Source organism: Simochromis diagramma, unplaced genomic scaffold (assembly GCF_900408965.1).
Source record: "Simochromis diagramma unplaced genomic scaffold, fSimDia1.1 OVJJ01000308.1, whole genome shotgun sequence".
NCBI lineage: Eukaryota > Metazoa > Chordata > Actinopteri > Cichliformes > Cichlidae > Simochromis > Simochromis diagramma.
The window spans coordinates 2,299,852-2,317,167 of NW_024386785.1; the positions used below are offsets into that span (position 1 = coordinate 2,299,852).

The 17,316-nt window shown below is 42.6% G+C and overlaps 2 protein-coding genes across 2 annotated transcripts; one reads left to right on the plus strand and one right to left on the minus strand.

Annotated features, from left to right (window-relative positions):
• The first annotated feature begins 1,318 nt into the window (after positions 1-1,318).
• On the plus strand, positions 1,319-3,001 carry LOC120728062. The gene is made up of 3 exons (XM_040022738.1): positions 1,319-1,738; positions 1,863-2,145; positions 2,275-3,001. Exons 1-3 carry the CDS (start codon positions 1,395-1,397, stop codon positions 2,887-2,889), a joined length of 1,242 nt encoding a protein of 413 aa, XP_039878672.1. The 5' UTR covers positions 1,319-1,394; the 3' UTR covers positions 2,890-3,001.
• Positions 3,002-13,840: 10,839 nt separating this feature from the next.
• Positions 13,841-17,316, minus strand: LOC120727951. The gene is made up of 4 exons (XM_040022566.1): positions 16,975-17,316; positions 14,872-15,027; positions 14,531-14,626; positions 13,841-14,277 (listed from the first exon to the last, which is right to left on the minus strand). Exons 1-4 carry the CDS (start codon positions 17,314-17,316, stop codon positions 13,960-13,962), a joined length of 912 nt encoding a protein of 303 aa, XP_039878500.1. The 3' UTR covers positions 13,841-13,959.

Consider the following 17,316-nt stretch of genomic DNA (forward strand, 5'->3'; position numbering starts at 1 on the left):
TTGACTTGACTTATACATGACTCTGCCTGCATTATTAATAATGTTCTTACTGTTATGGATTGACAGAACATTTCAAAGGCTTTGGAGATACACCTTGTCTGTATGCCAGTTCACAAGGTTTTGGTTCTTACTGTTATATCGCATTTTAGCAGCAATTTTAATTGGACTGCTATGGTCTGTGTCTGTGCTGATTGATGGAGAATGGTATGTCTGCTGTTATCCTGATGATGGATATTCACAGTTAGCCTGCAAAGCCAAGGAAAACCTCACGGATGAAGACCAAATAATCATTGCTGGATTCAGAAACAAATCACGGGTGAGTGTTTATTTTTCTTTACTTAGATTCATACAAAAATGAATTTTAACTCAGTTCTGTGACCAAGATAACTTCTCTTAACTTGCATTAAGTAATTTCAGTATCAAATTAAGATTAGTATTAAGGTATTAACAAAATAAGACATGTCAAGAAGGAAAGGGCCAGGTTTACTAATCGTGGCAAATCACCATGAAATATCAATCGCAAAAAAGTGCCACTGAGAGTTTAAAGCTCTGAAAGAACAGTATGCTAATATGTAAACATAAACACAGTTAGTTCGGTAAGCAAATAAATGACTAACAAAATTAATCTAGTCCAAGGGATAATGAAAAGCTGCTGAAGGAGAATGAATATGATGGTGCACTAATCTTGAAATATATGGTAGTTGTGTGTAGATTGATGACGAAGAACAAAAAATATTGGCCTGCCTATTACGGAACCAGGGCTGAACTGGCCATCGGGCATACCGTTGTTTTTTTTTTAACAGTATGAATGGTGGTGGATTGCCCAGTTGGTCATGATCGACTCTGAGCTGGACATATTACAGCTGAGGAGGTCGAACTTTAAAGTTGAGGTGAAAAGGAACGCAATTTGTCCCGTACTACTTAAGCTAGAAAGTTGCTAATTCAGTCATTAAACTGATCAATGATCAGCTGATTTGCTTTTCTCTCTGCGCCAGAAAAATGAAAACCAGCAGAGGTCGCACTAAACAACAGCTGTGCGTTTACAGTTTTTCTCAAATGTTAAAACACAAAAGCCAATCCTGTAACCCAAATGACCAGTAGTCTAAACACATTTACGAAATGTAGCCACCATATTCCAGTACCATAAACACATGTCACATGAAGACACAATTCACAAAACACAACCCTCTGTACTCATAAATCTAAACACATTTTTCCTTGCTAAAACACATGTTGCAAAACAACTCTGCTCATATTCTCAAATGAAAGCCCATGTGATGCAAAATGCTGGCATCATTCACTACACACAATGACTCAAAATTGAAGACACCTGTTGCTAATGATGTGACCCCACCTATAAAAGCATAGTTTGGTGAAGATGCCAAACAATCACAATGGATGAAGGCATTCGAGCGTGCGGAAGGAGAAGAGCTGCAGGCCGAAGAGGGGTTGAGATCAGAGGAGGAAGAGGTGAAGGCCTAAGAAGAAGAAGAAGAAGAAGAAGAAGAGGAGTTCGGAGTAGAGGAGGAAGAGAAGGAGGCCAACAAGAGAGAGGAGAAGGTCCAGGTGGGAGAAGAAGACAACCTCGCACCATCATAACAGATGATATGCGAGCAACAGTAATTGATCATGTCATTGTCCATGGCATGACAATGGCTGAAGCGGGACGAAGCGTACATCCAAACCTGAGTTGGTTCACCGTGGCCACCATTATCAAGGCATTTAGACAACACAACAGGTATAGTACGCTATTGCTTTCTTTGTCACACTACAGTTTTGCAGGCCTGTGAAAGTGGTCTGTTACTTTACATGTAGTTTTACATATAAATCAGTCAATTGACAACACATGTTTCTTTCTTTAGAGCTGAAAGAATGCCACATAGAGGTGGGAGGGTTGCCATATTCACAGCGGCACAAGAAACCCTCATTGCAGATATGGTCCGTGAGAACAACTGCATTAGACTCCGAGAGATCAGAGACAAAGTCATTGCAGATAATGTCAACTTTGAGAACATTGATGCTGTCAGCGTGTCCACAATAGACCGAGTTCTCCGGCGCCAACAGATGAGGATGAAACAGGTCTACAGGGTTCCCTTTGAGCGCAACTCTGCGCGACACATAGAACAACGTTACGAGTATGTGCAAGTACGTATACATCCATGTCCACAGTACAGTTAGTGGACATACTGTGTTGCTTAGTGACATTACTTCTGGACAATACTGTGCTACCTGATTGACCGTTCTGAACACCTGTACGCTTTTCCATGTTCACAGAGGATAATGCAGTTGGACGCGATGGCCAGACCCCATGAGTACCTCTTCCTGGATGAGGCTGGCTTCAACCTCCAGAAACGAAGGCGAAGAGGCCGTAACATCATTGGCCAAAGAGCCATCACTGAGGTTCCTGGCCAACGGGGGGGTAATATTACTCTTTGTGCAGCTATGGGTACGGAGGGGCTTGTCCACCGGCATGCTGTCCTTGGGTCTTACGACACCCAACGTCTCCTCACCTTCCTAGAGGAGCTAAAAGACATCCTCCTGGACCGTCAACAACACCATCCTAGGCTAGCACATCACATGTATGTGATCATTTGGGACAACGTCCGCTTCCACAAAACACACCAAATCAGAGAGTGGTTCACCACCAACAGTGACCACTTTTTAAACGTCTGTCTGCCACCCTACTCCCCTTTCCTGAACCCTATAGAGGAGTTCTTCTCATCATGGAGATGGAAGGTGTATGACAGACAGCCATACACAAGAGAGAACCTCGTACGGGCAATGGAGCTGGCCTGTGCTGACATCCCAGTGGAGGCCTTCCAGGGATGGATTCGCCATTCCAGGGCGTTTTTTCCCGCGGTGCCTAGCAAGGGACAATATAGCCTGTGATGTGGATGAGGTGATGTGGCCCAATGCAGCTCGGCGACATGATGCCGCACAGTGACTGTGTGTAATACTGTAAAAAGACCGTGTAGACAATAAAAAAGACTTCACACCCTGATCATGTTTCCGAGAGTACTGTTGTGTGCGATAGATTCTGTTTTTGCATTGAGTTGTGTTACAGTAGTGTACGTACATGCAGGATGTTTTTATAGATTTATAGTCTTCATGTGAAACTCACAAATCTAAATGCCTAATCCTCTGCAGGGTTCTATGACGATCCGTTACTGTACAGTTTATAAAAATATGCATTGGCAGTTATGCAACAAAGAACCTTCTCACAAATTGAGCATTGTGTTTTCAATTGTTTTGCTGTAGTGTGTAATGATGTGTATAGTGTTTACATTTTTGAAAGCTTCGAGCTGCTCTTTTGGTGTGAAAGTTTAAGTTTTGCAGTGGGCAGGTGTGGTTGTGTTTATGTAGCTTTAGAAAAGGGTGTTGTGTTTAGACATTGGGGAACATGGTGGAAACGTTTGTGAAATGTGTTTTAGCATTTGAGAAAAACTGTAATAAGCTTTCTGCCTTATAAATAATAAGGGAAGGATTCTGGATCCAAGCACTGTCGCCAATCTTTGCATTTTATTATTATCTCATAACACTTCTTTAGTCAGCTACCATCTCTTCTATGGGCTTTTTAATGTCTACAGTCTCAGATCAACACAACCCTGCCCTCCGCCACTATCAGCAGCAATCTCTCAAAAGCAACATTGTACCCCATCAGGTAAAACATAGGCTGTGTTTGCTTTGCATTGTCCCCACCTGATGACAGTGATATAGTGTGATGTGATTCTGTATCAGATTCTTGATGAATGTGAATTGTTGTTATTCAGCCTGGTTCTATGTGCCCCTTTTTAACTTTAAGCACCCGCCCCTTCAAACATCTCTAAACAGCTCTGGTGCTCTGCATATAGGGGATTTGCTGACATGCATGACTGGCAGCAGGTTGCCTAATTGGTGTTGCCCAGCAGGACTGGCAGGGTATAGACGGTTTGCTGACTGGAAAACTCTGCGGGGACTGTGGTTGTCCCAAGTGGTCTAGTGTGCCTGTAGCTCAGATGGTTGCGTAGGCCACCTACTAATTACGAAGGTTGGAGGGTTGATCCCTGTCTGTATGTCAAATATCTATCTATCAAATATCTATATCTTGGACAACATCTGCCTCTCAGACACCACCCTAAGGGAGTCCAGCTCCATCCCCACAGCATTGCTGACCTTGCCAATCAGTTTATTTAGTCTGTTGGCATCTCTGACCCTCAGCCTGCTGCCCGCAGCATGCAGCAGCATGGAGGATAGCACTGACCCCAACAGAGATACAACAAGATAACATTAATTAGTAAGGGTAGTGAAAACTTCTGTTTATGTTTTTAGCCACCACTTGGCTAATTAGCCATTGTTGATTGTTGATTTGTCTCCTATCCTCAATGTATGACGAATTATAATGGCTGTTTGTTAGCCATTTTCATCTCTCTCACTCTCTCTCCACACACACACACATCCCCCGCTCGCCCCTGTGGGTGAACTATCCCTCAGTACCCATGTCCTCTACCAGAGGCCTGGAAAATATCCTAGAGCAAGATGTTAACCACAAGTTGCTCTCTGGTGCATCCATCAGAGTATGAATGTGTGTGAATGTTACATAGAAAGCACTTCTGTAGAAAGAGAATAAAAGGAAGTTCTTGAGTGAATAAGGCAAGTTTTGTAAATCACTTAAATGCTCAGACAGAGTAGAAAAGAATTATATAAGAACCAGTTCATTTACTGTTTGCCTCTCTGGTATTTGGGTGTCATTAAGTTGTCTCAAAAAAAAGTGTGCTCGGGGGGTTTGGGAGATCAAGCAGCATGGGTAACGTCAGGCTCCATTTTCCCATGGCCAACATGGGAGAATGGACTCAAGTGTAACCAACACTCAGAGGCACAGAGAATGTGTATGTGTGACTTTTATTACAGAGAGCAATATGTGACAAAAAGCAAAAACAAATGCAACAAGCACTTAGCGAGTTAGCCATGAACTAAGAGCGAGAGACAATAAAGCAAACTATGAACCCACAGCGCAAAGTAATTCTATGATACACTATGAACTAGAATAATAGTTATGATGCACTTGAACAGCACTATGAGAGTCACAAGAGTGCTGAACTGTGAATCATGAGCTAGGCAGTCACTAAGTGAACTGTAAGAGAGTCCTTTGAATGAGCTCTTTGGTTGGTGAGGACAGAAGCCTGGGACCCCGACATTGGGTAACATCCAGTGCAGGAACTCCATAGTTCGGGGCAAAGGGTAATTACAAGGCAGGATTCTCAGAGTCACTGAAACGAGGGAAACAGGAGTTAGAAGGAATTCTAGACACTGATCTAGAGTGAAAGTGGGAATTTGCAAACAGTCTTACTTTTCGCAGGTGGGGGCGAAGCATAGAGGGGTAGGTGCTCCGGGTGAGGAGTGAAGGAAGTCCAGTACACAGATCCGTGGTTGGCAGTGAACAGGGCAGGTAGGTAGGCAGGTGAGCAAAGTGGTAAAACTGCGAGCAACAGTGACTGAACAAGGCAGTTTATGGCAGTGTGGAAACAGACGTCTGAAGGATTACTGAGAGTAGAGAAAACAAGGTTAGTACAAGAATAACTATGAAAGACTCTTTAACTATGACGGCCTTCACTAACAACAAGGGTTAGCAGATGATCTAGCGAGTAGGGGTTGTCATTAAACCCCCACAGTCTATTTACTCACAGACAGTGGAGGTTTTTAATATAGGCGACATGAGCCGTTTCCCCATGCGGCATCGTGGGCATCAGCAAAAAAAGTTGCTCTCACCCGTGCTGCCCCGACATCATGGCAATCATTTGTCATTGTATTGAGGAGGGTGGGCTACTTCCAAATAGAGCATTTCATTCATAATGTTGTAAATCCAAGCCCATTATGTATTGATTATTTTTTCCTGGGTTGTGCAAAATCAGAGAAAAACAACCCTATACAAACCGAACCTGTGCACTAAGGTGTAGGTGTGCTAGGTTATGTTGTGGTGATTCTCGGGTTGGTGGATGGGTGTTGATATTGGAGTTTGAAATTAAAACCAATGGAAGATGAACAAGAAAAGGTTAAAGCAATCAGCTCAGTTTAGAAAAAAGAGAAAAGAAGAGGAGGAGAAAACGAGCAAAGGTTAAGGTAGCAGATGTGCCATTGGATAATAGTAGGTCATGTATCCTGAAACAATCAGAATCAGAATACTTTAATCCCTAAGGAAATTATTTGGGTTACAGTTGTCACAAAAATAAATTTTTAAAACAGTAACAGTGGCAGACTAAACTATTTAAACAATGCATTACAGATTTTACAAATTTAAGAAATAGCACAAATATATACAACTCACTCAATTATAAATATCAAGAATTAGCAGATGTGATTTTCAATGAATATCAAGAAAATTGACAAGAATATTACAGAGTAGAAAAGAGCATCTGTGTAAAAAGGGTGTAACTATTGCAGTGTTTACAGTGTATTAGATGGAGGACACAGGAATGATTTCCTGTGTCGTTCAGTGGTGCTTTTTTGGAAACCTCAGTCTCTCACTGAATTTGCTCCTGTGACTAGCCAGCATGTCATGGCAGAGCGTTCTCACTCCCGAGGCGTAACATGTCAACGTTTTGTCACGTCCCGCGGCGTTCCTGAGGAACGCGAAAGGAGACCTTCGGCGTTCTTATGGTACGCGGCGGGTTATGGCTGGAATCCAGTGCAATGACGCTCCCGCAGTAGTAGACGTTCCAGCCCTGTATTCCAGCCCTAAACCTAACCTTATCCCTAGCCCTGACCATAACCTTATTCCTGACCTTAACCAGGACTTTAATGATGTTAAATAGCGTGTTTCTAAGCGATTTGAAGAAAAAGAGCGAACATGTGTAGGTTCAGTCCAGACGGTTCTCATATTTCGTCTTTTTCCGAGGTCGTCATTTAGGAACGTGGTGGGTAGCCGAAAACGTAATATGGTGACGATTTGTCACCTAGCGTAAAATGTTACGCTTTGGGAGTGAGAACGGGTTGGTCATGGAGTGGGTGGGAGATATTATTCAGCAGTGTCTCTATCTTGGACAACATCCGCCTCTCAGACACCACCCCAAGGGAGTCCACACACACACGCACACACATTCCCCACTCGCCCCTCTGGGTGGTCTATTCTTCAAGCTCGGTTCCTCTACCAGAGGAAGTCCTACAGGATCTTAGCTCGGTAATTCGGGACTTCCAGGCCGTATTTGGCACAGATGTTTCTGTATACTATGCCGGCCGGTTATGGCGTTCCTTTTATGCCCTGCTAGCATCCTACACACAGCTGTTATGTGCTGGATTGTCTCTGGGGCATCTTTACACAGCCTGCACCTGGGGTCTTGCCTGGTGTGATAGACCCCAGCCTCTATGGATCTTGTGCTCAGAGCTTGTTCCTGTGCTGCCATGATTAGTGCCTCTGTGCTGTCTTTCAGTCTGGCTTTGTCCAGCCACTGGTACAATTTCTGGATATCAGCCACCTCCGCTATCTGCAGTTGGTACATACCGTGTAGGGGCCTGTGCTTCCATGATGGTGCCTCCTCTTACTCCTCATTCTTGGTTTTCTGCTGCCTGAGGTATTCACTGAGCACGCGGGCAGTTTGAGCCATCTTACTGATGTATTCGTGGATGTTTGTTGTCTCATCCTGGACCATGGTGCTGACACTCACCAGTCCCCGGCCTCCTTCCTTCCGCTTAGCGTACAGCCTCAGGGTGCTGGACTTGTGGTGAAACATCAAGACAAGCCACTGAAATCCTTGTTTTGATGTCAGTGGCTTCTGTCTCCTCCTTTGGCCACCTTATTATCCCAGCAGGGTACCTGATCACGGGCAGGGCGTAAGTGCTGATAGCCCAGATCTTGTCCTTACCGTTCTGCAGACTTCTCAGGACTTGCGTGACCCTCTGCAGGTACTTGGTGGTTGCAGCTTTTCTAGCGACCTCTTCATGGTTCTCATTTGCCTGCGGGATCCCCAGGTACTTGTAGCTGTTCTCTATGTCTGCAATGTTTCCTTCTGGTAGTTCGATCCGCTCAGTTCTGGCTACTTTCCCTCTCTTTGTTACCATCCGACTACACTTCTCCAGTCCGAATGACATTCCAATGTCATTGCTGTATAGCCTGGTGGTGTAGATCAGTGAATCGATGTCTCGTTCACTCTTGGCATACAGCTTGATGTCATCCATGTACAGGAGGTGGCTGACAACTGCTCCATTCTATAGCCAGTCTTGTCAATGATCTCACTGAGGGGATTCAGGCCTATGCAGAACAGCAGTGGGGACAGAGCATCTCCTTGGTAGATCCCACACTTGATGGTGACTTGTGCTATGGGCTTGAAGTTGGCCTCTAGTGTTGTACGCCACATCCCCATTGAGTTCCTGATGAAGACTCTTAGGGTCCCATTGATCTTGTACAATTCTAGGCATTCCAGGATCCAGGAGTGGGGCATCGAGTCATAGGCCTTCTTGTAATTAATCCAGGCAATGCACAGGTTGGTCAGTCTGGTCAGTCTGGGCTTCAGGTGTTGAGGAACCGGGCACACTGACAAGGCTCTGCTAGATGATGTTAATTCAGCACTACGGACGATACCTGCAGCCACCATTACCGAGACTAATAAGCTGATCTACACCATGGCAGCGGTGATCAGATGCTTGGCTAAAAGTTGAACAGCCACAAGGGGCAGTACCCTCCATGGAGAAGGAGGCTAGAGGCTAAGGTCAAGGTAGCATGGAGGGAGGTTAGCCAACTATCGGAGATCCAGAAAGGTGCGATGATGAAGGTGCCTAAGAAGTATAGCAAGCTGTTCACACCTGAGGCCTTGGAAACTGCCAAGCAATATATATATATATATATATATATATATATATATATATATATACACATACACATATATATACACATACATATACACATACATATACACATACATATACACATACATATATATATATATATATATATATATATATATATATATATATATACATACATACATACTGTATGTCAGTGTATACTGTTTTGCTCCCTGGTCTCATCCTGCCCAATTAGTCCCAGCTGTGTTTCCCTTCCGTGTACCGTTTACTGATTACCCCGCCGTGTATTTTAGTCCTCTGTCATTCCCTGCTTGTTGTCTCGTCGTCCGCCCAGGACGCTGTGTGTTTTTTTTCTTGTGTGCTCCTTGTAGTTCCCAGTGCTGTTTCCCAGTGTCTTAATGTTTAGATTTAAGTTGGTATTTCTAGTTCATCGTTTTCAGTTTTGTTTTCGGTATTAAGAGTTTTTACAGCCTCGATAAAGCTGCCAATGTTGCCATGAGTCCTGCATTTGGGTCCAATCTCCAGCCTGCCACACAGCAATTAATGACAGAAAGAAGGTACATAACTGAAAGAAGCGCACAGAATGAATAGAGAATGCTTGTGACCAGTGTGAAGCGAATTATAAAAAGTAAATGTAAAGCTTCTTATTACGAAAGCTGCAATGTCACATGGGGGACAGTAGGGTGACAGCGTTCAGTTCAGTGATAGCTGTCAGATAGAAGCTGTTTCTTACTCTGGCAGTGGTCTGGCAATTTAGTACCATGTGTTTTAACACAATGGGTTTTTGCTATTTTTAAAAAATTCTTAAATATGTCTTATGAATCATGTCCTATACCTGTACGATCTTTTTTTAAATGAATCCCAGAATCTCAATACTAAAAGCATGTGCTTGCTGTTATCATGTCACATTTTCAAACCAAAACCAAAAGGACTTGGAGAGGACCCACTCAAGCAATGACACAGCTGGCTTTATATCTACTACATTTTAATTTGCTGCAAAGTTTCTTTCCCACTCCTGGAATTGCAGCTACTACAACACTCAAAGAATATCTGCTCAGTCAATCAAATGATGTCACTTTCATCTGCTGACAAACAAAAGCTATTTTCACATCTTGTTTAATAAGACTATATAACCAATTTTTAAATGGATCTACTATAGTGTAAAGTTTCAGAGCTCTAAAGCACAGCTGTGACCTTGGACACAAACAGTACCACTAGCAGCGCACTTAGCCATAACGCCTAATGTATGAGTTTTTGAGATATGTCAGGAAGTTCAATAAAGACACACTTTAAAAAAAAAATTCAAACAATTATTTAATATTTCAGGTTTATCAAGGTTAAAATGTTTATTTTACTGCTCTCTGTGCTAAATCATTATATTAACAGTTTTCTGCAACATTATTTTATAGTTATATTTTTATATTCATTAGATACATTTATTATTATTTCCTCTGTTTCTGTGTGCAGTTGGTAGCACTCACAGTGAAGAACAGTCATGTGATCCGTGAAATGTCCCTTTTAGATGCTGGCAACACATTTGAACGAGCAGGATAAACCCTGGGTTAACTTAATCAGTTGATAATCTTACTTATGTACAGCCACACATGTATATCCTAATCACTTGCTCACTCAAGCTACCACAAAGACTGTCTTTAAAAGATATACGGGACTTCTGATGTTTTTAATGATGTCAACGATCAGTTCAAAGTGCAGTCATAGAATATGGAATCTGTTTTCAGTGGGTTTAATACAGGCTAAATAAGGGTACCAATTTTGAGCCAAGACCTTAAATTCAATTTAATTAAGGAATGGTTATTTATGCGACTGGTCATGCAAGAGTAACCTATGACAACCAACTACTGATACCCAAGGCCACACATCTTCGGTATGCACAGCAAATGTCATACCCTAGCCCAGTCACACACACTCTCTCACACACACACACTCTCTCACACACACACACACACACACACACACACACACACACACACACACACACACACACACACACACACACACACAGAGAGAGAGAGTGAGAGTGAGAGGGAGAGAGAGAGAGAGAGATGCATATCACAAAATTGCAGGAAACAAACCCCTCTTCTTGCTAGTGTTCGAGGCTCATTTATCTTTCTGCCGTGAGACTTTACAGACGTACCAGGAGATTTAAACTGTTGTTTTGTCTACACTGTAGGTATGTTGTAACCACAGTCCCATCTGAAAAACTGTAGTCCTTGAATGGATCAGTGAGAGAATACTAATCGCTGCCTCAAACTGGAGACAGATGTCCACATTTTCCTGGAGGGAGAATGGCCAAACTATCAGAACAGACTGAAGGAAATGAGGAAGAAGTAGAAAAAAAAAGTTTCATCCAATAAAACCACATATAAATTAACATAAAGTAATTAACATAATGAGTGAATGAATGGTACATAAACATGAACAACCACCCCAGAGACCTAAGTTTGGTTCTTGCACAACTTATTAATTAAAAACTGTTACATTTATGTGAATGCTAAAACCTCAACAAGTCTCTAAAAGATAAGGTATTAATACTTAATTCATCTTTTAGTATTACTCCTCCTTTGTATATCATTTATAAATGTGTCTACACTCTAAGAACTAAAACTGATAATTACTTAAATATTTTGGTGCAACACTTTTACACTCAAAAATAATGAGTAAATGCAAAAACAATCACATCTCTTAAATACACCTTATTAATTGAGTAAATCCAACTAAAATGGAATAAGTTGTTATGAACAATTAAAGATGTTACAGTAACATACAAAATTGAGTAAATACAATTGAAAATGTAAGTTAAAACAACAGTAACCAAAAGTTCAAAATACATAAAATATTAATTAGGAAATGCTGAAATGCTTGGCACATTTAATGATTTATTTTAAACAGCTTTTTTGTGAATCACACATTTAGCAGATTCCTTCTCTGAACACAGTGAGCTGAAATCTGTTCTACATTCAGTGGATAGAACTTGGATAAAATTTCAGTCACAACAGCCTTATATAATAAAATTGCATCCAAATTGGCATGCTTGACAAAACTCTGTAAAACTGGCATATTGATGCTAACAACAAGAAAAATGTACCTGCCATACAAAGAATAAAAGTGGCTCAAGTGAACGCAGTGCTTTACCTTTTCAGAAAAGGTCAAATGACAAAAATAAAATTAAGATCCCAAAAAAATATAAATCCTGAAAAAAAAAACAAAAAAAACTTTTGCACTGTGACATAGTTTTTGAACATCTTATTTTGATTCCAAAAAATTGGGAAGATTATAACTAAAGAGTGACCAAAAAACATCCATAATTTAAATAAAAAGGTTTCAAAAAGGATTGCGCTAAAAAAAAAAAAAAAATTTAAAAAAAAATACAGAAGATACAGTGGGGCAAAAAAGTATTTAGTCAGCCACCGATTGTGCAAGTTCCCCCACCTAAAATGATGGCAGAGGTCAGTAATTTGCACCAGAGGTACACTTCAACTGTGAGAGACAGAATGTGAAAAAAAAAATCCATGAATCCACATGGTAGGATTTGTAAAGAATTTATTCGTAAATCAGGGTGGAAAATAAGTATTTGGTCAATAACAAAAATACAACTCAATACTTTGTAACATAACCTTTGTTGGCAATAACAGAGGTCAAACGTTTACTATAGGTCTTTACCAGGTTTGCACACACAGTAGCTGGTATTTTGGCCCATTCCTCCATGCAGATCTTCTCGAGAGCAGTGATGTTTTGGGGCTGTCGCCGAGCAACACGGACTTTCAACTCCCGCCACAGATTTTCTATGGGGTTGAGGTCTGGAGACTGGCTAGGCCACTCCAGGACTTTCAAATGCTTCTTACGGAGCCACTCCTTTGTTGCCCGGGCGGTGTGTTTTGGATCATTGTCATGTTGGAAGACCCAGCCTCGTTTCATCTTCAAAGTTCTCACTGATGGAAGGAGGTTTTGGCTCAAAATCTCACCATACATGGCCCCATTCATTCTGTCCTTAACACGGATCAGTCGTCCTGTCCCCTTGGCAGAAAAACAGCCCCATAGCATGATGTTTCCACCCCCATGCTTCACAGTAGGTATGGTGTTCTTGGGATGCAACTCAGTATTCTTCTTCCTCCAAACACGACGAGTTGAGTTTATACCAAAAAGTTCTACTTTGGTTTCATCTGACCACATGACATTCTCCCAATCCTCTGCTGTATCATCCATGTGCTCTCTGGCAAACTTCAGACGGGCCTGGATATGCACTGGCTTCAGCAGCGGAACACGTCTGGCACTGCGGGATTTGATTCCCTGCCGTTGTAGTGTGTTACTGATGGTGACCTTTGTTACTTTGGTCCCAGCTCTCTGCAGGTCATTCACCAGGTCCCCCCGTGTGGTTCTGGGATCTTTGCTCACCGTTCTCATGATCATTTTGACCCCACGGGATGAGATCTTGCGTGGAGCCCCAGATCGAGGGAGATTATCAGTGGTCTTGTATGTCTTCCATTTTCTGATGATTGCTCCCACAGTTGATTTTTTCACACCAAGCTGCTTGCCTATTGTAGATTCACTCTTCCCAGTCTGGTGCAGGTCTACAATACTTTTCCTGGTGTCCTTCGAAAGCTCTTTGGTCTTGGCCATGGCGGAGTTTGGAGTCTGACTGTTTGAGGCTGTGGACAGGTGTCTTTTATACAGATGATGAGTTCAAACAGGTGCCATTCATACAGGTAATGAGTGGGGGACAGAAAAGCTTCTTACAGAAGACGTTACAGGTCTGTGAGAGCCAGAGATTTTCCTTGTTTGAGGTGACCAAATACTTATTTTCCACCCTAATTTACAAATAAATTCTTTACAAATCCTACCATGTGAATTCATGGATTTTTTTTTCACATTCTGTCTCTCACAGTTGAAGTGTACCTCTGGTGCAAATTACTGACCTCTGTCATCATTTTAAGTGGGGGAACTTGCACAATCGGTGGCTGACTAAATACTTTTTTGCCCCACTGTACTCTCCCATTTACACCTTAATGTGAATCTGGAAAGTTAATACAAAAACAGTTTATGGTGCAAACATTATTTATGAACAGGAATGTCAACACAATGTAATGCCGCAACTGAACCTTTTGATGAGCATTACATGTCACTTAACAAGTCTAACACTTTAAGAACAGCCCTGTGAAATTTTGTCTACAATGAACAGAGGTCATTTTTCAGTCTTTGAACCTTGACAGAAAGGTTTCCTGGATCCAGCTCCATGAACACTTTTTGAAATGCTTCAAATGTGCATTTGAAATTCTTGGGGTATTTCAGATCCAGAGCATAGCACAGTCCCAAAAGATAGCAACAGGCTTTGCTCAGATTCCCAAGTTTGCCCAGAACAGTAACGCCTTCAATAACAATACCCACATCAGTAGGTTCGCCTGACCTGTCTTGATTCTGCAGCAGGTAAATCTTCATCACCTCCTCAGCCAAAGCCTCTTCAACAAAGACAGCATCAGCACCGTCCTTTAAAAAGAGAAACAACTGTTTTCAGCTCACATATTTTCAAACATTGAAACAAAAAGTTTCATTTGTATGCCATCACCAGTACTCATAATATGTGGACACTGTGCTCCAAAGTCTTTGAGCAAATGCTATTCTTTTGTATGCTTTGAAGTGTTTTTTTCTTCTTCTTTAGAACAGTATCTTAAAACTTTTCTATGATCTCACAAGCTAAAATAAACTACTAATATTCCTAAAACAGATTTATTGCACCAACCTCAAAGGTTTTGATTAAGGCACTTGGATCCTCTCCCAGATGGTCAATGAGACATTTGATGATGACTTCTCGTTTTTTCTCGATGGAATTTCCACTCTGTAAAACAGGAAGTCTCAACTGAGGCAAAATTTGCACATTTAAAACATGACTTACCATTTCTAGCTTAAACATAACTATTTTTTTTCCTGTTGTTGACCTGTTTTCACACCCACCATCAAGGTAAGAACACCTGTGGAGCTAAAATATTGAACAGAAACCTAAGAAAAGCCATTTTTAGTGGAAGGGCCTCTTCAATGCTGTGTTGGAACGTTTTTGTGGTTAGAAAATGCAATCTTCCTTACCTGAAGCAGAAGGTTTAACTGTGCCCTGTGGCGTTGTCCAGCAGCACCTTTCTTGGCTTGAAACAAGGACAGGAGTTTGGATGAATACAAGTCCAACGATGACATGAACTTTGGTTCAAGGTTCAGGGTCGTGATCCTATGAAACTCTGCACTGACCTGGATGGGAGAGGACAAAAAACCAAGGACAAAAAATCTGAAGGCCAAAATTCTGATTCAATCAAAAAAAAAATCTTTAAAGTGGAACTACCATTTTTTGCAACCTGGACCTTATTTTCTAACATGCAAAAGATTAATTTACTCATCCAGACATAAATCCATATAAGTGGAGTTGTTCAGTATGCAGACTAAAGCCTTAACATAAAGTATTATCTTCCACTAAGCTTCTAAATTTTATGTTATGAATTGCTTGCACTATTTCCCTGTGAGATTGTATAATCTTGGAGGGAAGAGGCGGAGCCAGGTTGCCCTCTGAACCATCGTCTGCCAGGCAGCGATGCAAGAGGAACACACCTCCACTGAAGTGGCGCAAATATTCAGAATCGTGTCAGCGGCTTTACAGAGAAAGCCTTTCAGCTCCTCTGGCAGCTCTGCTTCCTCCACCTTCCTGGAGATGACAAACGCTAGCAAGGCAGTGTTGTTAGTCACTGCAGCTGACTGAACAGTGCATTGATGTGCGCGATCAGTGAGCCTTGCTATCAGCTGGTCAAGTTTGGCGGGATGGGCCGGTTGCTGTCCAACGACCTTGGTCATTTTGGTGCCGAAAACTGAAGCGAGGCTCAGCTCTAGAGGGGGAACAGGCGGAAAACTCCGGTCTGTGAAGCCCTCTGTGAAGCCCTAGGTAGAGACCGGCGCTCTAATCTTCGCTGGCTCTGCTGCTGCCTCAGAGAGGTAGGTCATCACCGCCGGGAACTGAGGCCAGATGGGATCTGGGCAACGAGAGTGAGCGGAGCCATACCTTCCCGCCAGATCATCCAATAGGGGGTGGAGCAGGCTGAGGGACGGAAAGTCCCTTCTCACCAGCTGCCTCCTGGATGATGCCAGGCAGATCCAGGAGCAGCGCACCAACAACTGGGAGCGGCGTCTTCGCCGACATGTGAAGGCCAGGGGTGGATGAGCGTCCGCTCATCCGCCTCCCTTCTGTCGCCAGGCTGCCCAGCTGGGAGGCAGTGGAGCTGCTACCACTGCCGTTTTCCTCACGGTGGGTGGAATCATCCAATTCCGGCCCACCATCGAAGAACTCGATGGCTTCTTCCAGCAAGTACCTCTCTCTTAGCGGGAACGCCTCCTCAGCATCAGCCTTGAAAAAGGCTGACCTCCGCTGCTTTTCCTCTGGCGGGAGGAGCTAACAGGAGCGGCAATAGGATTAAGGTGTGAGGGCGAGGTCTGCATGGTGAGGACCGAGGCAGCCCACGCAGACGGCATGTCGGTCATACGACATGATGTAGCCGGTCTGGCAGGATGGACACAGACGGATGGTCTCACTGGACATCTTCTGGCTGGCTGAAGAAAAACGGCAGAGTCGATTTCCTGGTCTCACCATAACTTATACTAGACCAGGGTGAGGCCCACACAGCAGGTGGGCGTGGACTAAAATACTTCAGTGCTGCGCGCACAAGGGGAATACCCACTTAAAGGGCTGCGCCTATACTCATAGAATCTGGGGTTACAATACGTAACCAACGTTTCATAAAAATATTAAATTACTCTTCACTCTTTACTCTTCAGTAAAATCTAGTCTGTCGTTATGTGCTCCAGAGTTAGATAAGTGAGACAAAGGCACTTTGCAATCAGCCCAGTCATTCTTCAGTCAGATTACATTAGCTTAGCCTAAAACAAGTTAAGTGAACGGAAATTATTTATTGTTCCATAGGCTTGGGAATGGTTTCAATTAGAACCATTCTGGTTTTGATTCAGATTCCTCATTTTGATTCAAATTCCTAGCGATTCTAGAGTCTTATGACAAATTAAAGCAACCTGGCTGCTGCAAGATCATCAAAATCACTAGGATGGTAGCAACATGTTTTTTCTCACTTCTCTTATGATGGGGGATCTAACAGACCAAATTTTATTTACAAGTGGATATCCCTTTAAATGTACACTTACTTGGGAGACGTCAAACAACGCCGGCCATCTGTCCTTGATGTTGCTGACACTCAGCTGTTGGCTGATAATATCATGTCTTCTATGTGCAAAGGTTTTGCACATTAAATCCTTGATGGCTGTGCTGTTTTTCTTCTTACACTCATCAATCAGTTGTTGTCGCTCCAGCTCTTGCTGTTCTTTACCATCTTGTCCTGGATAGTGTGGCAGAAACAGCACTTCTCCTTTCCGCGCCTTCTTTATGTTCTTCGCTGGAGCCTTGTCATCAGGGTGCTTGTTCTTCAGTGAGTTGCAAGTAACCTCTGGAACTCCAAGACTTCGTAACTTTGACCTGTAATTTCCCAT

Bases quoted from the DNA above. Each gene is read 5' to 3' on its own strand.
- LOC120728062 (XM_040022738.1), top strand. From the start codon at position 1,395: ATGGATGAAGGCATTCGAGCGTGCGGAAGGAGAAGAGCTGCAGGCCGA. The intron at 1,739-1,862 runs GTATAGTACGCT...TTCTTTCTTTAG, and splicing joins GCATTTAGACAACACAACAG to AGCTGAAAGAATGCCACATA. The intron at 2,146-2,274 runs GTACGTATACAT...CCATGTTCACAG, and splicing joins AACGTTACGAGTATGTGCAA to AGGATAATGCAGTTGGACGC.
- LOC120727951 (XM_040022566.1), bottom strand. From the start codon at position 17,316: ATGGGAAATTACAGGTCAAAGTTACGAAGTCTTGGAGTTCCAGAGGTT. The intron at 14,627-14,871 runs GTAAGGAAGATT...CCTGTTTTACAG, and splicing joins AGTTAAACCTTCTGCTTCAG to AGTGGAAATTCCATCGAGAA. The intron at 14,278-14,530 runs GTTGGTGCAATA...CTCTTTTTAAAG, and splicing joins CCTTAATCAAAACCTTTGAG to GACGGTGCTGATGCTGTCTT.